Source organism: Lepidochelys kempii, chromosome 23 (assembly GCF_965140285.1).
Source record: "Lepidochelys kempii isolate rLepKem1 chromosome 23, rLepKem1.hap1, whole genome shotgun sequence".
In the NCBI taxonomy this organism is placed as follows: domain Eukaryota; kingdom Metazoa; phylum Chordata; order Testudines; family Cheloniidae; genus Lepidochelys; species Lepidochelys kempii.
In genome coordinates, this window is record NC_136402.1 from 2,432,541 (window position 1) to 2,453,324 (window position 20,784).

A 20,784-nucleotide genomic window follows, 5' to 3' on the forward strand; every position below is an offset into this window, starting at 1 on the left:
GAGCTGTCCTGCACTGGCGGGGTGTGTGTGTGTGTGTGGGGGGAGCTGTCCTGCACTGGCGGGGTGTGTGTGTGGGGGGAGCTGTCCTGCACTGGCGGGGGGTGTGTGTGTGGGGGGGGAGCTGTCCTGCACTGGCGGGGTGTGTGTGTGTGGGGGGGGAGCTGTCCTGCACTGGCGGGGGGTGTGTGTGTGGGGGGGGAGCTGTCCTGCAGTGGCGGGGTGTGTGTGTGTGGGGGGGGAAGCTGTCCTGCACTGGCGGGGTGTGTGTGTGTGTGGGGGGGGAGCTGTCCTGCAGTGGCGGGGTGTGTGTGTGTGGGGGGGGGGGCTGTCCTGCACTGGCGGGGTGTGTGTGTGGGGGGAGCTGTCCGGCACTGTGAGGTGCTGAATTCTCGGGAGCTCCGGGCCCCCTCTCTGCCAAGATCCCCTTTCCCTGGGACTGGGATCCCCGCCCCTGGGTGCTGGGCATCGCCCCCCCCCCGCCCCTGGGTGCTGGCCGCCCGGCCTCTGTCCAAGCTCTCCCCGTGCCCCCTTTTTCCCCAGGACCCGCCCCGCGCTCCGCCCCCCACACTGGGCGGGCTCCGGCCGGCTGCAAGGGCGGGGGCTGGGGGGCGGGGGCGCGTCTCGGAGCGAGCCGGCAGCTGGAGCGGCCCCCCCCCCCCCCCGCACGCAGCCCCAGCCCTGCCAGGCGGCGATCATGGAGAAGTAACTTGATGCCTTCGGAGCTCGCGGTCAGCCCCAGGCTCGAGGTGGGGAGGAGAGAGAGGAGCAGACCCCCAGGTATGCGGGGGGGGGGGGCAGCTTGGACACATGGTGGGGGGGCGGGTGCTGGTGACTGGATGGTGCTTGCAGGTTTTCCCTCTGGCTTCTTTGCTGGAGGCTCTGGGAGCAGGGTGTGTATGGGGGGGGGAGTGGGCTGGGGGGGCAGCTGCCCTGTGTGTGTGGGGGGGGGGGTGCTGGATTTTCCACCAGCAAATCACTTGCGTGCCCCTGTCTCTCCGTTACCTTGACATCTCAGCTCCTTTTCCCACCTCCTGCAACCTACCGCCTCCCCCCCACTCTCCCCTATTCAGTGGGTTTCTCCTTATAGTCCCGGGGGGGGGGGGGGAGCAGATTCTATAGCTGGCACAAAGGGAGCTGACGCCCCCTGAGAACCTGCCCCCCCCCCCGTCTTGTGCAGTGTTAGATTTGCAACCGATGCCTCGGCAGAAAACAATCCCCCACCATCTCCCCTCCCTCCCCGGCTTGGGATGGATCCTGCCAGGGCTCCTCCCGACCGTTTAATAATCAGAATCCATTTTTTAAAATTCCCCTGTAAACTTCCACTGTCTTCCCCGGCTCCTGGACCCACCTGGTGCCTTTACCCGCCTGCTCCATGTCCAGTCTGTGCCCTGCTCCGAAGGGGGCCACCCAATGCCAGCGGCCCATGGGTCTTCTCGTTGCATTCGCCAGCGGGATGCTAGCGCCCACGTTTGATTGGAAAGTGCATGTTGCTGCCCCAGAGAAGGGTTCCTGTGTTTGGAACAGGGGCGATTTGAATGGGACGGAGCGGCGTGGCAGGCCCGCAGCGTGCCCGTTATGTTTGGGGACAGGTGTTCTGCCAGAATCGGCTTGATTTCCCAGGCAGCGAAACGCGCTTTTGAACCGGCAGGGGCCAAATCCTCAGCTGGCGAAAAGTGGCGCCGTCCATGTCAGTGGTGGCCGGGCTGAACTGGGCCAGAGAGGGATTTAGCTCTGAAAACGTAGCCAAAGAGATCCGATGGGTTTCCTCCCCTCTGCAGCGGTGCACGCTTTAGAAATTCAGGTCGTAAGAAATAGGATGATGATTAAAGTGCTGACAGCGTGTGGTAGGCAGCAGACCCGACCCTCCAGGGGTTACGCTCCAAAAGATAGAAACCAAGATGCACTGGGAAAGCCCAGCAGGTGAAATAACTTTGAATTATTTGCTGCTGGCTAGCTCCCAGCAGGTGTAAATTGGCGTCACGCCACGGAGTCTGTGGGACCAGAGCTGCAGCTGGTGTGAAAAGGATCTGACTCCATTCGAGTCAATCGCGTCAGATCCCCAGCGGGTGTAACTTGGTGTTACCCGACTGGAGTCAGTGGGGCCAGATCCCCCGGCTGATGTAAGTCAGCTTCGTGCCATTGAAACCAGCACAACGGTGCGGCTTTGCACCAGCCGAGGATCTGGCCCCGTGCGTATCATTTACACGGTGAGAAGATAGAGGGCGGTAACATTTCACAGCATGGTAGAAGTTAGGCTCCCTGAAAACTGGGTTTTACCTTAGGAAGCCACCTTCAACCTGAATTAAGAATACAGTTACATTGTCTCCAGACATTATCCCGGAGTCTGTGGGACTTGGGCGAGATTCTCCTTTGGTAACACGGCAGGATCAGCCGGAAATCCTGTTTTCAAGGCTGTCTCTTCCGTGGCGGGCTGGTTAGCCTGGGAGCTCTTTCTCTCACTCCGCCTGTACAGTGCCTGGCATGACGGGGCCCTGATCTCAGCTGGGGCTGGCGGGTGCCGCTGGAGGAATGAGCCAGGCCTGAGCCTGTGTGTTTATTTGCAATGGGCTTGACTCTCACTGTAAGTACATCCACGTCGCTAGATAAAAAATAGTACCCAGCTTAGCAAAAAGAGTCACCCGGAATTGAAACAGAAGCGTACTCCTCTTCTCCTCCGAAGCCTGGGAAGAGAGGCCAGCTCTTTCCCACGCCCTGGGGACCGGAAAGGAGGGAGCTGGAAATGCGTAGGAGGGACAGCCCTGTACCTGTCACTCGGTGGTGACAGCTAAAGGTCTTTTTCGCTCCTGTAGGGGCTAACGGTTTTAGAGCCATTGGACCATGGCGTAAACTGGCTCAGCTGGGTTGACTTCAGCGGCGTGGCACTGATTTACACCCGCCGGGGATCTGGCCCCATTGACCTCAAAAGAGCAACAGCTGAGTAACATCATGGGTTAGAGCCACAGACAGGATCCAATGGATCCATTGTTGGCAAGGGAGCGAAACCGCTTTGTGCCAGCTGGGGATCTGGCCCCCATTGATGCCACTGGGATTACACCAGTGATGCATTTGGTCCCTTGAGGTGAAGATTGTGGGAAACTCCCCTCGACGGCCCCCCCAGCCAACGAGCCTTCGCCGCTCGACGTGGTGCGTGTGGATCTGTTCGGCTGGAATCGGGGCAGATGTGTTTTCAGAGAGTGGGAGCCTTTTTTGTGCAATTACATCTAGTGATTCAAGCTGTCTTCAGAAGAAGTCAAATAACCCACCCTCTTCCTGCCGTGCCCCGCAAAGTATGGTAGCAAATCTGTGGCCGCTGACATGCTGCGGCCTGTGGGAAAGACCCAGTGCCAATGGGAACAGGGCACTCATACTTCGGCTCTAAAAGCCCCGGCCCGACCGCCTGAGCTCAAGGAGACACGTGGGGGGTGTTGTTAGCAGCATGGGGGTTACGGTGCACCTCCGAGCTGCCCTGCTTCTGTCTGGTAGAGAGCAGTGGTATGCATGCTCGTGAATCTACGCGTACACAATAGAATACCGCCGTGAGCTGGGTTTATGGATGTGTGCGTATTATAAAGAACTGGATTCATGTGTGCGTGTGTGTAACGTACTGACCTGGGTTCATGGGCATGGTAATGCACTGAATTCTGTGCCCGTGTAATATGTGCGACTTGCCCTCACAGCCAGGTCCTTGCAACATTTTCACACTTTGATTTAATCGGCAGCTAACATTTCATCAGCCACTTCAAAATCCTGGGGCCCCACCAGAGCCTGTTTTGCTGATTGGCATCTGGCTTGCTCTGTGTCGGGGGACAGTGTTATCCTGAGTTAGCGGAACCAGGAAAGGAATCGGATGCCGACGCTGGGTGAAATCCATCTGCTGGCTTCTCTGTGACACCCCGGGGGTCCTCTGCGGCAGAACAGACAGTGTCAGGGTTTGGACCTGTGCTTTTACTCACGGCGGGACATTGGGGCACAGATTTGATCTGAGTGTGTGATGCGATAAAGGCCAATGCGATTTGTGGGTGTGGAGGTGTTGGCCCCTTCTCTGGGGTAACCGCCCCCTGTAATACCCTGCTCACTTGTGGGCTCCTCACTGGCCTACACAAGCTGGAGACAAACTGGGGGCACTAGGAGGACAGAGCTCAGGGTGGTTAAGGGGTGAGGGCAGGGAATTAAAGGAGCTCAGTGTTCATAATCCGAGTGTGTTGTGAGGGACCTGATTCTCAGTGGCAAGGTTTTGTCTACAGGGTGACACCGACTGGAATAGCCGTTGTGAAATAGGCCATTCTGCAATAGCTCCCCCGAGTGGACGCTCTGTTCCAGGAGATCGCCCGGTCCGCTTTGGAAGCGCATGAATGAATCTGGACTAGGCCATCCACGGGGAGAGCTACTCTGGAATAGCTAGCCCTGTCGCTGTCTGCGTGTGGGCAAGTCCGACTCTGCCAGAGCGTTTTAGCTGAGACGCCAGGCCTTAGGGATGATGGCTGTGTCGGGGACTCGTAACAGCTGCATTACAGGGAATACGTAGAGCGGGTGTCGGAGGAAGCCTCTTCCACTGGAGTGGAAACCCCACGCTCTGAGAGATTTATCTCAGGTCAGAGTGACCACTGGGATCATCTACTCTAACCTCCTGTATCACTGGCCTTGGAAAATTAGATTTTTATTGGTGTCAGTAAGTGTCGATTTCACTGTATCCACACAAACTGAGGACAAATATTTCAAAGAAATGTATGGAGAGGCAAAGGAAGAAAAATGCTGCTTGAAAACTTATTTGGGTTTGACCAAAGAAGATTTACTTTGGATGTGTTGACAATTTGTCTTTTAACGGTTATAAAGCCCTTTACTTTTTGAATCTCCACATCTACTGCCATTAAATAATTGTCTGACCTCCCCCCTGCATAGTTTCCTGGAACTGTGAACATTTAAATTGATAAAAACAGAAAACTGTTTAGACATAAACATCCATGTTCTCTGCCAAAATTGCAAAAAAAACGAAAATGGAATTCTGCCGGGCCTAGATATAACACAGGCCCGACGACTTCCCAGCATTAATTCCTGTTTGAATCAGAGCAGATCTCTTAGAAAATCAACCTGTCTTGATTTAATCAGGCCCAGTGAGGGAGAAGTGGATTCTGCCACAGCCTTTGGTAGGTTGTTCCATGGCTTACGTATCCTCACTGCTAACCATTTGCACCTTAGTTCCAGTCTGAATTCAGCTAGTTTCAACTTCCAACCATTGGATCCTTCCCCTGCTAGAGGGAAGAGCCCTCGGTTATCACATCTCTGTTCCCTGTCTAGGTACTTACAGCCTGGGATAAGTCGCCTCTTAACCTTCATAAAACAGGACTGTGCCAAGGGCTGTAGGGAAAGGCTCCTGTACTAACCGGTCATTATATGGGCCCTCATTAGTTATATTACAGTAGCCTGGAGCCCTAGGATCCAGCTGTAATTGGGCACCCAGCGAGGCAGTCCTATGCTGCAGAAGCATGGTTTTAAAGAGGCACACGCGCTATCTCAGAGTTTCCTCACCTGTGTCCCCGGGATGATAGTAAATTGCAGTAGTGGGACTCTGCACCCCCTGCCGTGGAGCAGTGTGAGCTGGCTCTTTCAGCTCAGCCTCTCGTGCTTTGAGATGCGGTGGTGGTGTGTGCAGTCCCCCTTGCCGACGACCCATCCCCACATCTCAGAGTTAGCTTTGCCTCCCCGTATTCCCCTCCTCCCGGAGTATGGGAATTCTCCTCCACTTCCTCTCCTGCTTCTATCAGTGACAGCACTCGCTGGGGGCTCTGATCTCCCCCCGGTCCACGCTGCACAGCCCCTCAGACCGCTGTGCAGTAGGGCTGGAACCCGGTTGCTCCTGTCCCAAGTGGGCTGGTGCAGATAATTCCACAAGGTGCAGAACCGCTCCCAATGGGCTTCGTAGCTTATGAAGCCAGCCAGGACCACTGGATCGTCCAGGCTGACCTGCATTGCACAGGCCAGGAAATTTCGCCCAGTTACCCCGGCAGCCAGCCCAGTAACCCAAGCGAGCAGGGAGGCAGGGGGAAGGGGTGGCAGGTGTAGGTCGGAGCGGCCGCTGCTCCTCACGGTTCCAGGCCCTGGCCCCAGTTGTATCTAGTGCAACTGGCTTTTTTGCGTTAATCCAGGTTCCTACCCTATTTTCCTTTTTAATCAAACCTAGGTTAGCACTTCAGCTGGTCTCTTTTCAACAGAGGCTGCTGTGGTACAGTAATACTCCCTCGGCTCTAAGCCAGGCTCCCACGCTCCATGGCCATGCAGCCTGTGGCCCACCAGACCTCCAGCAGGAGAGGATCCCGCCCTGCTTTGCCCACACACTTCTTGAAACCCACCAGGGAAGGGCGAAGCAGCCGGCGCCCAAGGCCAAATTTGGCTTTCATTTACCCCCACCACTCGTCATGGAAATTAGCCCCATTAAGTCCCACCTAGCTCAGTCCCTTCCCAAGGTGGAGTTGCCCCTTATAGACTAGACCTTGGTGCTTGGAGAAATGCTGTCAGGTCCCTCTGGCTTGGCACCCAGCTGTCTGATCCAAATGGGCTTAAAGGTTTCCCTGCCTAAACCTTTGCCCCCCCCCCCCCGCATCCTGCGCCTGCTCCCCCAAAACTAACCGCAGGCTGCATCAGGAGACTGAGCTCCAAATCAGCCTTCCACCCAGCCGATCACGGCAGTCGTGCTGCGATCAGGACGAACTGAAGGATCTGCCGGTGATCTGGGGGCTTTGGAGCCCGAGCAGAGCTAGTCAAGGGGGCAACAAGCGTTCTCTCCACAGAGGGTGCTGAGGAACAGTTTACAGGAGCGTGAATAACAGACTGAGCGCTGGCTGATTTTCAGAGTGCCCGGTCTCGGGAAGGTGCTTATTTCGTTACTGAAGTGGGGATATCGCCCCAAACCCTCTCTTGCTCTAACTCCTAGACAGCACCCAGCTCCCAGTTCTGGAGCTAAAACCCAGGAGTCCTGACTCCTAGTCCCCCTCTTGTTCTAACCACATGACCACCCAGCCTCCCAGAGCTGGGAAGCTGTTTGCCATGGCAGAGATACGAACAGAACCTAGGAGTCCTGTCTCCCCAAACCCTCCCTTGCTCCCACTCCTAGATCGCACTCCCAGACCTGATGCTAAAACCCAGGAGTCCCCTGCTCTAACCACTAGACCTCTCTCCCTCTCGTAGCCAGAATGGTACCAAGGGGCTTTGATTCCTGGTCCTCTGCTATAAATAACTCCCTCCAAGAGTCCAGAACAGCACCCAGCCTCTGGGCCCTGAGTCTGCATTGCCCTGAGCTGGTGCAGAGCGCGGGGCCGAAGCGACCAGTTCCTCCGGGAGCATTTTGCCCCCAGGTAAATGGCTGCACAAGGTGCAAGACAATGAAGAAGAAGGTCCCTTGCTCTGACCATTAGGTCGCTCGTCCTCTGTGGAGCATCAATTGTTGTACATTTGGACCCCCCACTGGCTCGAGGGAGGAACAGCTGTCAGGGAGAAGTGTTTCCTCTCCCCCCTGCAAAGTGCATGAAAAATGTAGCTCCTACAATAAATCGCTGCAGGAACCCGGGCGCGCACCTTCCCTCTCTCTCTCCTTCCCTCCCTCCCTCCCTCCCACTTGCTGTTGTTTTGAAACGTCTGGGAATAAAAACGCACAACCTTGCGATTAAGGCCCTGGGCCCTAAGAGATCTGGGTTTCCATCCTGCCTTTGCCACATGTGACCTTGGCCGGTCACTCCCCTCACTCTGCACTTCAGTTTGCCTAGCTCTAAAACAGATCGAATGGCCGGGGTTTCCCAACAGATCGAAGGGTGTCAAACTTTAAACGCTCGGGGCTTGTCTACACAGGGAAAATTGAGCGGCAATGCTAATCCAGAATAACTCCTCCATGTGGACACTCCATTCTGAACGCAATTCCATCAGAGCTTTGTGATGGGAGTAATTATTCCAGAATCAAGTCACTTTCATTTCAGAATAGAGCATCCCCCCAGGGAGCTGTTCCCCACTAATCAAAGGTACTTCAATGGCCCATGTTCCCCCAGGATCTGAGTAGCCCCCAACCGTTACCGTATTTATCCTTCCAACCCCTTCTGAGGCAGGGAAGAGACCTGGCCAGGGTGACCCAGAAAGCAGGTGACTTGAACTCAGGCCTGTCAAGATTTGATCACGGCCTCTTCGATCTAACAGGTCCCAGTGACTGGAAGTTGAAAAACATAAGAACGGCCAGACTGGGTCAGACCAAAGGTCCATCCAGCCCAATGTCCTGTCTTCCGACAGCGGCCAGTGCCAAGTGCCCCAGAGGGAATGAACAGAACAGGGAATCACCAAGTGATCCATCCCCTGTCACCCATTCCCAGCTTCTGGCAACCAGAGGCTAGGGACACCATCCCTGCCCATCCTGGCTAATAGCCATTGATGGATCTGTCTTCCATGAACTTACCTAGTTCTTTTTTTAACCTTGTTATAGTCTTGGCCTTCACAACATCCTCTGGCAAGGAGTTCCACAGGTTGGAACTCCCTGTGCGTTGTGTGAAGAAATACTTCCTTTGGTTTGTTTTAAACCTGCTGCCTATTAATTTCATTGGGTGACCCCTAGTTCTAGTGCTATGGAAGGAGTAAACAACATTTCCTTCTTTACTTTGTCCGCAACCATCATGATTTTATAGGCCTTTATCATATCCCCCCTTAGCCATCTCTTTTCCAAGCTGACAAGTCCCAGTTTTATTAATCTCTCCTCATACGGAAGCCATTCCATACCCCCAGTCATTTTTATTGTCCTTTTCTGAACCTTTTCCAATTCCAGTCTATCTTTTTTGAGATGGGGCGACCACATCCACACGCAGTATTCAAGCTGTGGGCATCCCATGGATTTATATAGAGGCGATATAATATTTTCTGTCCTATTATCTGTCCCCTTCTTAATTATTCCCAGCATCCTGTTTGCTTTTTTGACGGCTGCTGCACATTGAGTGGATGTTTTCAGAGAAATATCCACAATGACTCCAAGATCTCTCCTTCGGGGTCTAAATTAGCTGTTACCAGCCATCATTGTATATGTATAGTTCTGAGGCTAGACAAATTCAGACAGGAAAGCTGTCTGTTTTTAACAAGGAGGGGAATTACCCAATGGAGCAACTTACCCAGCACCGTGGTCGAGTCTCCAGCCCAGGGAACGTTTAAATCCAGGTGGGATGTTTTTTGAGATCTGCTCCAGAAATTATTTTGTGGGCCTCTGATGGCCGATGCGACGCAGGAGGTCAGGCCAGGTGCTCACACCGCTTCCTTCTGGCCTTGGAGCCGAGGAAAGTCCCCAGCTGGTGCTCTAACCATTGCACCATCCTTCCTCTCGATCCCTCTCTGGTGGCTAATCCAGGAACAGAGATCCTTCCCCGGCCAGGGGGACATGCGTGAACTGCATTCACACCGTGTGCCTCTCTGTCCCCCTCTAGGGGCTGGCCGAGGTTTACAAGTCCACTGCAGCCGTTGCGCTGTAGAAGCTGGGGCATTGAGGCCAGGCACTGGTGCCTCGCGCTGTTGGATCCAGCGGTCCCAGCTTCACTCCCTGCAGGTGACTGCTCGTCCAAGCATGTCCTCTTGCATCCCCCTGCGACGGGAGGGTCTAACTGCACGCAGAAGCCTCGCACTGCTGCTGCCCCGTGTCTGCTTCCTGGGCTACTAGGCCGGCCGCTACCGCCAAGCTGGAGGAAAAGAAGCCAGCAGCAGGCGGTATCACAACTGGCATGACATGCAGGAGGCACGCCCCGCCCTAGTCTATAAATACACCGGCAAGTTCTACTCGGGCTTTCGAGAGCACGCTTTCAAACCCAGTGAAACGTTAATGTCCACAGCTCGCCAGCTGGTTCAGGATGTCCGTCACTGGCAACGTCTTTAGAGAGGAAGAGGGAGAGATGATGGCGCGTCGGGTTTGCTGTTCCCAGGGGCACCAAGCGCGGTTTAACCAGGACGCTGCTCTCGATCTGTCAGTATCGTTTGCTCCTAGCTCTTTGCCCTCTGTCCTGCAAAGGACCAGGGCTAGTCCGAATATCTGGCCCCTTCCCGTGCGTCTTTTCACTCGTCACTTGTGAAAATCATGGTGTACGAGCTTAGCAGCTCTGAGAACAAGGTTTGGATGTTTGTATGGGTAACAAGGAAATTCAGAGCCAGAACAGTAAATATTCCAGAAACCAACTCAATCCAGAGGTTTTGCGGGGCTCTAAAACCCCCTGCTTCAGCTCATGGGCTGATCTCAAACGATCGCAGGTCAGGAGGGGACCTGCCTTGGCTGGGGGCTGGTTATCCCATCGTTTGATTTATGTGTGGCCTAGTGGTTAGAGGACTGGATTGTGATGTTGGAAATGTGGGTTCTAGCACTGGCCTGCTTGGGTGAGTCCTTTCCCTGCTCTGGGCCTCAGTTTTCTCCTCTGTAAAAATGGGGACAATGATATCACCCTCCTTTGAAAGTGCTTTGCAATCTACTGATGACAAGTGCTTATAAATACTATGATTATAATATAAACCACTCAAGATTTCCAGGCAGTGCTGGGTGCCCACCCTTTGACAATCAGACCTCTTTAAGGCATCCCATCTTGCTCACCCAACAATTATGGCATCCCAAAACCAACAGCCATTTTTAATGACCTTGGTGACATCTTGTGGCAATGAGTTCCACCGGCCCGTCGTAATGGGGCACGTGCAGCAAATCAGGAGAAAACTGGGGCTTATTATTAGCCACGTTCTACAGCCTCTACTCAGAACAAGTGGTTTGTTAGTTCTTGAGTCTTCCCAAGGAGATTGGTACCCTAGTTGAGGAGGAAAAGTAACTCTCAGCATGAGCAAGCGTGGCAGATTCTGGCCCTGTGTTGCTAGGGAAGAGGTATGGTAACCATGGCGATACTGAATGTACTTACTAACTAGTCCATAGTGGTAGCGATGGTTATTATTATCACGACTGATTATATTTCATGTGCCAGGCACTTTCCAAACACTGAAGGAAGACCATCCCTGCTCCAAGGAACCCACAATCTAATGACACTGCTGTTGTCTCAGGCTCTCTGCAGACTCAGGCAAATGTCCCTGCATCAGTTAGACTTGGGGCAGCTCTGCCCGTCACAGCTACTGTCTCAGATAACTAGAGGCAGGGCTGGATTAATGTACGGTCATTATTCTGGTGTCTAGTGCCCTAGCTCCTGCAGTCACGTGATTATGGCAGGCACTTGACGATCATTAAACCAATACATTTCTAGCCCTCATGTTTGTCGAGAAAAGATTGAAAATGTGACCTGCCTTGAGTGTAATCGGTGCAGCAGCATCTGCCTGGGTCTGCAGAGAGCATGAGACAATAGCTGTCAAAGGGGAAGCAGCTGGTGGTTCCCAGTTGTATACAATGCCTTGTTGATTCTTAGCTGCTGCAATGAGTTGGAGGTTCCCAGCTGCTTGCAGTAGTTTGGTGGGTCTCGGCCCCGTCCCTGGTGGCTCACAGGTCGTTGTGGATTCACGCTGGCGAGGAGACTGTGCGGGTGGGTGATCTCTCTATTAAGATGTGGTCCAACATGGTGCACAAGTCTGAGACCAGCTATTGATCTCTGGTAGGAAGCAGGTTTCCTGCGGCGACGCTGATCCACCCGCCCCAGTTACATGTGCTCTGGGGATGTTCAGGGCAATGGATGTTTGAATCCCTGGTGTCTCAGATGGAGCCCAGAGCACCTGTTAATGGACGGCGCTCTCTCTGGATAGGACAGGGAGGTGCATTCCCAGGGAGTTACCTTGCCACATTAAAGCTACAGGTGGGAACCAGATCATAGGAACTCCCCCCAACACCCTCCTTAAACTCTGGAGCCCCTGCGCTTACCCACGCAGTGACTTGCGGCTTTTATTACTTAATCCTCCTCAGCTGAGATCAGGTCCTGAACTGTGCCAGGCGCTTCACGGATACATGGCGAGACACAGCCCCTGCCCCCGGGAGCCTCAAATCTAACTCAACGAGAGAGAATTATTACCCTCATGTTACGGGGGGGGGGGGAAACTGAGGCCCAGGGAAGTGAAGTGAAATGTCCAAGGTCACATAGGGGAGTTTGCCTAAAAACGGCCATAGTGGGTCAGACCAGTGGTCCGTCTAGCCCAGTATCCTGTCCCTGACAGTGCCAGGTGCTTCAGAGGGAATGAACAGAACAGGGCAATTATCGAGTGATCCATCCCCCATAATCCAGTCCCAGCTTCAGTCCAAAGACTGGCACAGCTGAGCATCAGACCCAGCTCTCCGGGGTGCCAGCCCATCGCCCCTCTCCAGGGCTTTCCAGGATCCCCACCCCCTGCATGGGACCAGATGCAGCTCATCCCTCCCCCAGCCTCAGCCCCAAGCAGAGAGCTCATGGTGCAGAGAGCCCGGCCTGACATCCCGATGGGAAGCTGAGGCTGTGCGAGTGGGACCTTTTGTGTGAGTTACAAAGCCTGATTAAAGCGTCTATTAAAAGCCGGGAACCCGCCACTCCAAAAGGGGGAAAACGAATACAATCCCATTGTCGCAGAATGAGCCTCCTGGACTGTTTAATTGATGTTTCACCCTGGCACTGTTAATGAGGCTATTAAATTAATTACAGGAATGTTGGCGCTGGAGACGGAGATGCCTGTTTTTCGGGCCTAGCGCAGCTAGGGGCTGGAGCCACGTTTCCCCAGGCAGCTCCCTGGCTCCGGGAGCACCGGACAGCCCCGCGGCTGGGCTTTCAGGGGAAGCTGCCTTGGGTGAGAGAGACCCCGGGCCAAATCCGCAGCTGGTGTCGGTGGGCAAAGCTTCGTCCACTTCGATGGAGCTCTGGCTGATTGACGCCACCCGGGGGTCTGGCCCCATGGACTCCCGTGGAGTTACGGCTGATTGACACCACCTGGGGGTCTGGCCCCATGGACTCCCGTGGAGCTCTGGCTGATTGACACCAGCTGGGGGTCTGGCCCCATGGACTGCCATGGAGTTACGGCGGATTGACACCAGCCGGGGGTCTGGCCCCAGCATGCTGTGAGGATAAATACATTAAAGCTAGCGGGAAGCTCAGTGGTGACCGTGCTGGGGGCGAGCCCCGGGCCCGCGCTGGAGGGACGGGGGGCGGGAGAGGTGTCGGCGGGTAGCCAGTCCCGTGAGCCATCAGGGTTTCTATTTTCACATTCCTTCGTTTCTTTCGCCTTTTTATAGCCCGTTCCTGTCTCCCGTTGCCGTGGAAACGGCGGCGTTGCTATGGGAGGGGCCTAGCGTTCGCCCACCAGCATGGCACCAAGGCAGTGGATTCTGCGGCGGGTGGGCGTGGGCGGCGTAGTCCCAGATGTGCTGGCAGGAGCGCTATTGCCCACCCGTCCGGCTGTGCCCGCTGCCGGGTGCGGTGCCTGTTGCCTGGTGCAACTCAATTTCCTTTTCCTCGGGATTATCAGCGCCTCGGTCCCCGCTAATTGCCGCACAGCAGCTGTTGCCGGGGACAACCTGGCGGGGAGTCGCAGGGATATTCAGATGGGAGGAAATTAAGAGCCTGCGTTTGCTTAGCAAAAGCACCTTGTCTCCAATTCGGAGCACGCGCCTCTTGGGTGAACTCTAAAGTTGGCTAAAGTTTGTCAGTGTCCGACTTGAGATATTTTGGTTCTACGGCTCCCGCTGGCTGGGAGGGGGTCATGTGGTCTACTGGAAAACCTGGCATCTGTTCCTGACTCTGCCACTGAGCATGGGCAAATCGCTTCCCTGCTCTGTGCCTCAGTTTCCCCACCCTCCCTTTGTCTAATTAGAGTGTGAGCTCTTTAGGACAGGGATTCTCTTTTACTATGTGTCTGTGCGGCACTGGCCTGATGGGCCCTGATCTCGGTCAGGGTCTGTGCAGCACCTGGCCTGATGGGCCCTGATCTCGGTTGGGGTCTGGGCAGCGCCTGCCACAATGGACCCTGATCTCGGTCAGGGTCTGGGCAGCGCCCGGCCTGATGGGTCCTTGATCTCGGTCAGGGTCTGGGCAGCGCCCGGCCTGATGGGTCCTTGATCTCGGTCAGAGTCTGGGCAGCGCCCGGCCTGATGGGTCCTTGATCTCGGTCAGAGTCTGGGCAACGCCCGGCCTGATGGGTCCTTGATCTCGGTCAGGGTCTGGGCAGCGCCCGGCCTGATGGGTCCTTGATCTCGGTCAGAGTCTGGGCAGCGCCCGACCTGATGGGTCCTTGATCTCGGTCAGGGTCTGGGCAGCACTTGGCATGACGGGCCCTGATCTCTGGGGCACCTGGCTTTTTCCGCTGTCGGAAGACAGGATACTAGGCTAGATGCATCTTTGGTCTGACCCAGTATGGCTGTTCTTATGTGGATCACTCCTGCTTCCCTGTTTAGTTCACTCCTCCGGAAGCTCTGCGCTGGCCACTGTCAGAGAGAGGATACTGGGCTAGATGGAGCATTGGTCTGACCCAGCCTGGCATCTCTTATGTCCTTAAATGAAGCAATAAACCACATCATGTAAATAATACATCACTTCACTGGAAGGCTTTTAGGTACTTACTCTTTGAAATATACAAGGCTGGAGACCTGAAACAGAGGCACTTTGCCCACTGTACGGAAGAGATTTAAGTTTCTTTTCCATGTAAAAGCTGCTCATAGCCCAGTGTTGTCCAGACTTCTGAAAACTGAGCCCGTCTCCCAGAGAAGGAGCCCTATCGTCCCAATCAAGATCAGGGTCCTATTGCACCAGGTGCTGTACAGAATACCCATCTCAGGGTCCCGTTGGGCTGGGCGCTGCACAGACCCTAATTGAGATCAGGGCCCCGTTGCACCAGGTGCTGCCCAGACCCGACCGAGATCAGGGCCCCATCGTCCCGAGCGCTCCACGATAGTGAGAGCCAGTTCTTACTCTGAAGAGCTCCCAGTCTAACTAGACAAAATAGACAATGAGACTGTCTTTTGGTTCTGTGTTTGTACAGCGCCTAGCGCAAGGAGGCCCTATACCCAATACAAATACATTAATAATCGTCATAAAAGGCTCATTTTCCCCAGTGTACCGCTGAGGCCTAGTGGGATAATGTGCTGGATTTTTAAATGGCTTAGCTTGAAAATCTGGCCTTTATTTTGGTCCCTTTGGGAACCCCCACCCCCACTGTCAGTGTTGCGACTTTGGAGGTGGGGCCCAAAATGGAAGAGATTTAATGGAATTAAATGGATTTATTTTGGTCCCTTTGGGAACCCCCACCCCCCCACATGTCACACGGGAACCAATAGCACGAGCTAGAATTGGACTCAGACCTCCCAAGTCCCTGGCCGGAGATTTAACCATGAGCCCTTCCCTCCTGCCTGTGCAAAGCCATCCTGTGTCATCAGCACCCAGGGTGTCCAGTCGCCACCGCTCCATGGGGAAGGACAGCTCCCCCCAGCCCTAGGGCATCTGACAGCGGATCAGGGGGCTGGGAGTGCAGGAGCTGGGGTTGCAATTGACCAGACATCGGGGCGCTGAGCTTTGGGGGGTTTGTCCCTCGGAAGGAAATCGCATACGGCGGCCGGCAGTCGCCTTATGCTTTCAGACCCCTGTGGTCGTGCAAAGACCATCCTTTGTCTGCAGGTCTCTGCTATGCCTCTGTGTGCAGCGCAGATTGCATCTCGAAATGCCCCCTGGCCGACGAAGGCAGGAGACGGGAGCGAGAGCAGCAGACGACTTTCCCAGTCCCCAGCAGCTGCTGCGCCGGCGAGATTGCTGTGGCTCCCACCGGCCCCGGCCCCCCACGGAGCTGTGTACGCTCCCCTCCCTCCCCGTCTCCCCTGCCCCGAGCCATGGGCGTGCATTGCTGCGCATTTGGCAGCTGGGCCTGTTTTTCTTGTGGTACCCAGGGTCACGTGAGTGACACCTGGTGAGAAAAGAGACCGCGGGCGTCAGAGCTTATAATTGTGGATATTTTCATTGTCCGGATAAGTGGCTGCTCCTTTGTTCTGCATCCTCCTACACTCTTGGCCTCACTGAGATCTGGTGGCAGGGAGTCCCACAGGCCAGTGGTGCCATACATATTTCCTTTGGTGGGATTTAAATGTGCTGCCTTTCAGTTTCGTCCAGTGCCCCCCTGCTCCTGTGCGATGAGACTGGTTGAGCAGAATGCCCAGCTCTGCCCTGGGAGCCTCTCTTCATCTTTCTCTGCCTCAGTTTGCCTCAGCACAATGGGGAAGGATGAAGGCTGCCCAAGTGACCAGATGATTTTAATGTTCCCCACAGTGCCTGAAAGGTGTGGGGGTGAGACGGGCGGGGACGCTGAGGTATGGAGCAATGACTTGATTTGTGCACACAGTGGTGTAGTGGCAGACCAGGGAATAGAACCCAGGAATCCTGACTCCCAGCCTTGCCCTCCTCCCAGACGGAACCCATGGTTAGACCCCTGCCTCTAACCGCTGTGCTTATTTACAACAAACCCCTTCCAGAGCAGTGCAGGGCTGGGCCGGTTCCGGGGCCAGGGGGCTGGGAGGCCCGGTGTGGGCCAAGACCTGCTTGGGGGCATCTGGCAGAGGTAGTGTAAAGACACCGCCCTGACTCCCCTGTGTTGGGCCCTTCCCCTCGTTCTTGGTGCCGAGCTGGCTGGTGCTCACACAGCTCAGTGAAGTTGCTCCATGCGGCTACTCAAGCTGCTCAGGGTGGAGGGGAGCATTGGAGTGTGGCTGGGCCTGTAGATTCATTGTCATAATTAGCTCATGTCACCCGGGGCCCTCAAAGTGTGTGGCCAGAGGAGGAGAGGATCATTAACCCCTGATTTACAGATGGGGAAACTGAGGCATGGAGGGGGTTGGTGGCTTGCCCAGGGTCTCACAGCAATCGCTGGTGGAGCTGGGAATACAATCTAGGAGTCTTAACCTCTGCTGACCCCCTCTAACCACTAGATCCCACTCCCCTCCCAGTGCCAGGAATAGAACCCAGGAGTCCCGACTCTCCAATCCCTCCACCCCATGCTAACCACTAAGCCTGTTTTCGATTCTTACAACCCCTGCTCTGAGAATACCTCCAGGAGGCGGCTTACCACTGGGCTCACCGCACGCATGGGGCCGGGCAGGACTGGTCCCTAGGTGACCTGTTGCTAGGAAGCGCAGATCCTGGTGGGTCTGTAGCAGGCCACTGCCAACCCAGGCTTCGTGCCAGCCCTGGCTCACTGCCCCATTCCTGCTCCTGGACAACACAGTTCCGGCAGAGCAGCATGGCCAGGGATGCCCACTGAGGCAGGGGTTTCGGGGATTAGGCAAAGTTAGGATTTGCGCCGGGACAATGCCCTGTACCCCGGGCATCTGGATTGGTGCCACTGTCTCTGTACCAGCCACGCACGGCGACCGTGGTGCGGCCCCCGGGCTCAGCTGGCATGTGGCAGGCTTGGCTCCTAGTAATTCCGGGGGCCTGCGACCAGCGAGAGCTGCAGATTGGTCAGCAGTCTGGCCACCGGGTACCCCCCAGCTCCGCTCACTTCCCCCCCCTTATTACAGTCGCCCGGGATTTCTCATCTCACCTGTGCTAATGAGGCCTCTGGATTTAATGAGGTCCTTCCGGCTGAAAGAATCGGCTCTGTCAGCTTCGAGGGGCCGGGAATCCGCAGCCACAGACGTGTCGCCGGCAGCTCGTTGTGATCACTAGGATGCGCTGCCCTCCCCGGCTCAGCCACTAGTGCTAGGCTGGCAGGAGACCCCAACAATGCCAGGGCGGCCGGTCGCTGGCAGGGTCCTTTTGGTGGATCTCAGGGTGCCTGGCAGGCAAGGGAGCCGGCAAACTCTGCTCACCGCTGCAAAGTCGTGGGGCTCTCATGGGGCTGATGGGCCCCGTTCGCCAGTCCGTGGCAGCTTGAAAACACTCCCTCTCTCCTTCCCACTCCCCTGCTGCCCGCCAGCCCTGGGATCCCTGGTTCTCCTGCCTCCTGCTCCAAGTGCATCCTGCTGTGGGTGCGGGAGAGGGGGAAGACTGGGGGGCCCCTGTAGCTTGGGGATCTCCTGTCCCTCTACCTCCCCCTCTCCGCCATGGATGTATGCATGTGGCTGGCAGCAGCCGGAGACCCACATGATCTCTTATTAAGAACGGCAGTTAAAAACCAGTGTCTCCCACTGGCATGATTTTACATCATTTTGCTAAACCTAATTAGTGTCTCGCCCTGGGAGGAAGCGGCTTCTCTGAGTTCCCCCTGCTGTTCTCTGGGACGACCCAATCCAGGGAGGGCTGGCCCGCCTCTGGCTGCAGGGCTAGTACCCCCTTCGCCTGGCTAATGCCACTGTTCCCGAGCGGGCGGCCAAAGGAAAGCGTGGGCTGCGAGCCATGCGGACGAAACCGTGTGTGCGTGCGGCTGTGTGCGTGTGCACGCCCTGTGTGTGTATGTGGCATGCCTGGTGCCTGTGTACGCGAAACGGTGTGGCGCCGTGTGTGTGTGTGGGGGGGGGGCATTGTGTGTACAAAACCGTGCGGGAGCGTGCGTGTGTGTGCTCGCACTGTGCGTGCTCTGTGCGTGCGTGTGCGTACACAAAACGGTGCGTGTACGCGCGTGCTCTGTGCGTGCGTGTGCGTACACAAAACGGTGCGTGTACGCGCGTGCTCTGTGCGTGCGTGTGCGTACACAAAACGGTGTGTGTACGCGCGTGCTCTGTGCGTGCGTGTGCGTACACAAAACGGTGTGTGTACGCGCGTGCTCTGTGCGTGTGTGTGTACACAAAACGGTGTGTGTACGCGCGTGCTCTGTGCGTGTGTGTGTGTGTACACAAAACGGTGTGTGTACGCGCGTGCTCTGTGCGTGTGTGTGTGTGTACACAAAACGGTGCGTGTACGCGCGTGCTCTGTGCGTGTGTGTGTACACAAAACGGTGCGTGTACGCGCGTGCTCTGTGTGTGTGTGTGTGTACACAAAACGGTGCGTGTACGCGCGTGCTCTGTGCGTGTGTGTGTGTGTACACAAAACGGTGTGTGTACGCGCGTGCTCTGTGCGTGTGTGTGTACACAAAACGGTGTGTGTACGTGCGTGCTCTGTGTGTGTGTGTGTACACAAAACGGTGCGTGTACGCGCGTGCTCTGTGCGTGCGTGTGTGTACACAAAACGGTGTGTGTACGCGCATGCTCTGTGTGTGTGTGTGTGTACACAAAACGGTGTGTGTACGCGCATGCTCTGTGTGTGTGTGTGTACACAAAACGGTGTGTGTACGCGCATGCTCTGTGTGTGTGTGTGTGTACACAAAACGGTGTGTGTACGCGCGTGCTCTGTGTGTGTGTGTGTACACAAAACGGTGTGTGTACGTGCGTGCTCTGTGTGTGTGTGTGTACACAAAATGGTGTGTGTACGTGCATGCTCTGTGCGTGCGTGTGTGTACACAAAACGGTGTGTGTACGCGCATGCTCTGTGTGTGTGTGTGTGTACACAAAACTGCATCTGTCTATAGCATGGTGGGGGGACGTGTACAAAACCGTGTGTGCAGAGTGCTCGTGTGTGCGGGCACACTCTGTGTGTGTGTGTGTGTACAAAACCGTGTGTGCGTCTGGCTTTTCCTCCTCGATGGGCCATGGAGAGGATAACAGCCTACTACTGCGGCTGCCGTTGGCTAAGAGGCGTACCCCTTTAGCTCAGGCATTAAGCGCGCGGTGCCTTGGGGCTGAAGTGCTTACAGATGGTGGGGCCGGTCGCAGTCTCCGTCTGATGCTCTGTCCTGTTGAGGAAAGGGTCGGGCCCGGTCTGTTCCCGGGAGAACGCAGCTGCAGAGCCGTGCTTGTTTCACAGTGGTTCATTTCTGGAGCGGCCACGATCCTGTGGTGCCGGTCAGGGGCCGCGTCCCTCCCGCCGGGGCTAATGAACGGAAAACTGCTCTGAAGGTGGCTCCGGGTGGCGGGTAGCTGCGTGAATGGGGCCGGGCGGAGATGCCCCCGGGGACAGAGTCAGCGTTGCCCAGAGCTCTCGCGGGCGCGCAGGGTGGGGCATGGTAGCCGGGCTGGGATCCAGCGGGAGCCAGGGACTGAGAGTCTCTCCAGGGCAGTGAACGGAGCTCGTTCCCTCTCGCTCGCCCTGCGGTAAATCAGGGGCTGGGGGCCGATAGCTACACCAGCCAGAGTGAGAGGGGAGTCGGTCCCCAGGATTTCCCCTGTGGGACCCAGCCCAGGGCTCGCTCGGTGGGAAGGATCCAGGGCCCATAGCTAAGCTGTTCACAAGTGGGCAGGGATTTTGGGCGGCCTGAAGGAAGACACCTTAAAGAGAGCCCCGATGTTCAGCGCATGTGCTGGGTCTCTGAGGTGTCCCCCCATCACTAGTCGCTTGGGATAAATCTGAGCCCACCCCGCCCCCTGCAGACATGTGGCCATCTCCAAGGCTCACCCTTTGGGCAGCAAGACCCCCCGGTGTGCGGCCGATAACAAATCCATAGCCCTGGGGCGCTCTGGTGCACGCAGTGGGGGGAAAACCCAGCCCCTCCAGACCCAAAAGCCCAAGCCACCTGCCATTAGAGCTAAAGGAAAATCCTCACTAACTGTTAGCAGTGGAGGGCTCATGAGACACAGAGGTACGGTCCTGATGCCCTCCAGTAGAGGGCACTGGGGCTGGGTTTTACTCCTGGTGCAAGCAACTGAGGGGGTAACTCCAGTCAAGCAACCAAGTGTCTCCTACCTGCTCCGGGGCTAGCTTTGCCTCCACTTAGCTCACCCGAATCCTACAGCTTGGAGCTGGAGTGCCTTACCCACCCCGCTCCCCATTCTGCCTCCGGGACCTGCTGGGACCAGGGGCCAGTGCCACCGTTATCCCTTCCCTCCTTCCCAGCCTGCCCACTTCACAGATGTAGCCAATTACTGCGGCCCCAGCCCACTATTGAGCTACCATAACT

General features: G+C 56.0%; 1 protein-coding gene across 1 annotated transcript in view; it reads left to right on the forward strand.

The window, feature by feature from the left end:
• The first annotated feature begins 638 nt into the window (after positions 1-638).
• Positions 639-20,784, forward strand: part of SLC8A2 (solute carrier family 8 member A2) — a 78,430-nt gene continuing 58,284 nt past the window's right edge. The window contains exon 1 of the mRNA XM_078850048.1: positions 639-777. Within this exon, the coding sequence (XP_078706174.1) occupies positions 711-777 (67 nt within the window). The 5' untranslated portion in view covers positions 639-710. The remainder of the gene's footprint in view (positions 778-20,784) is intronic.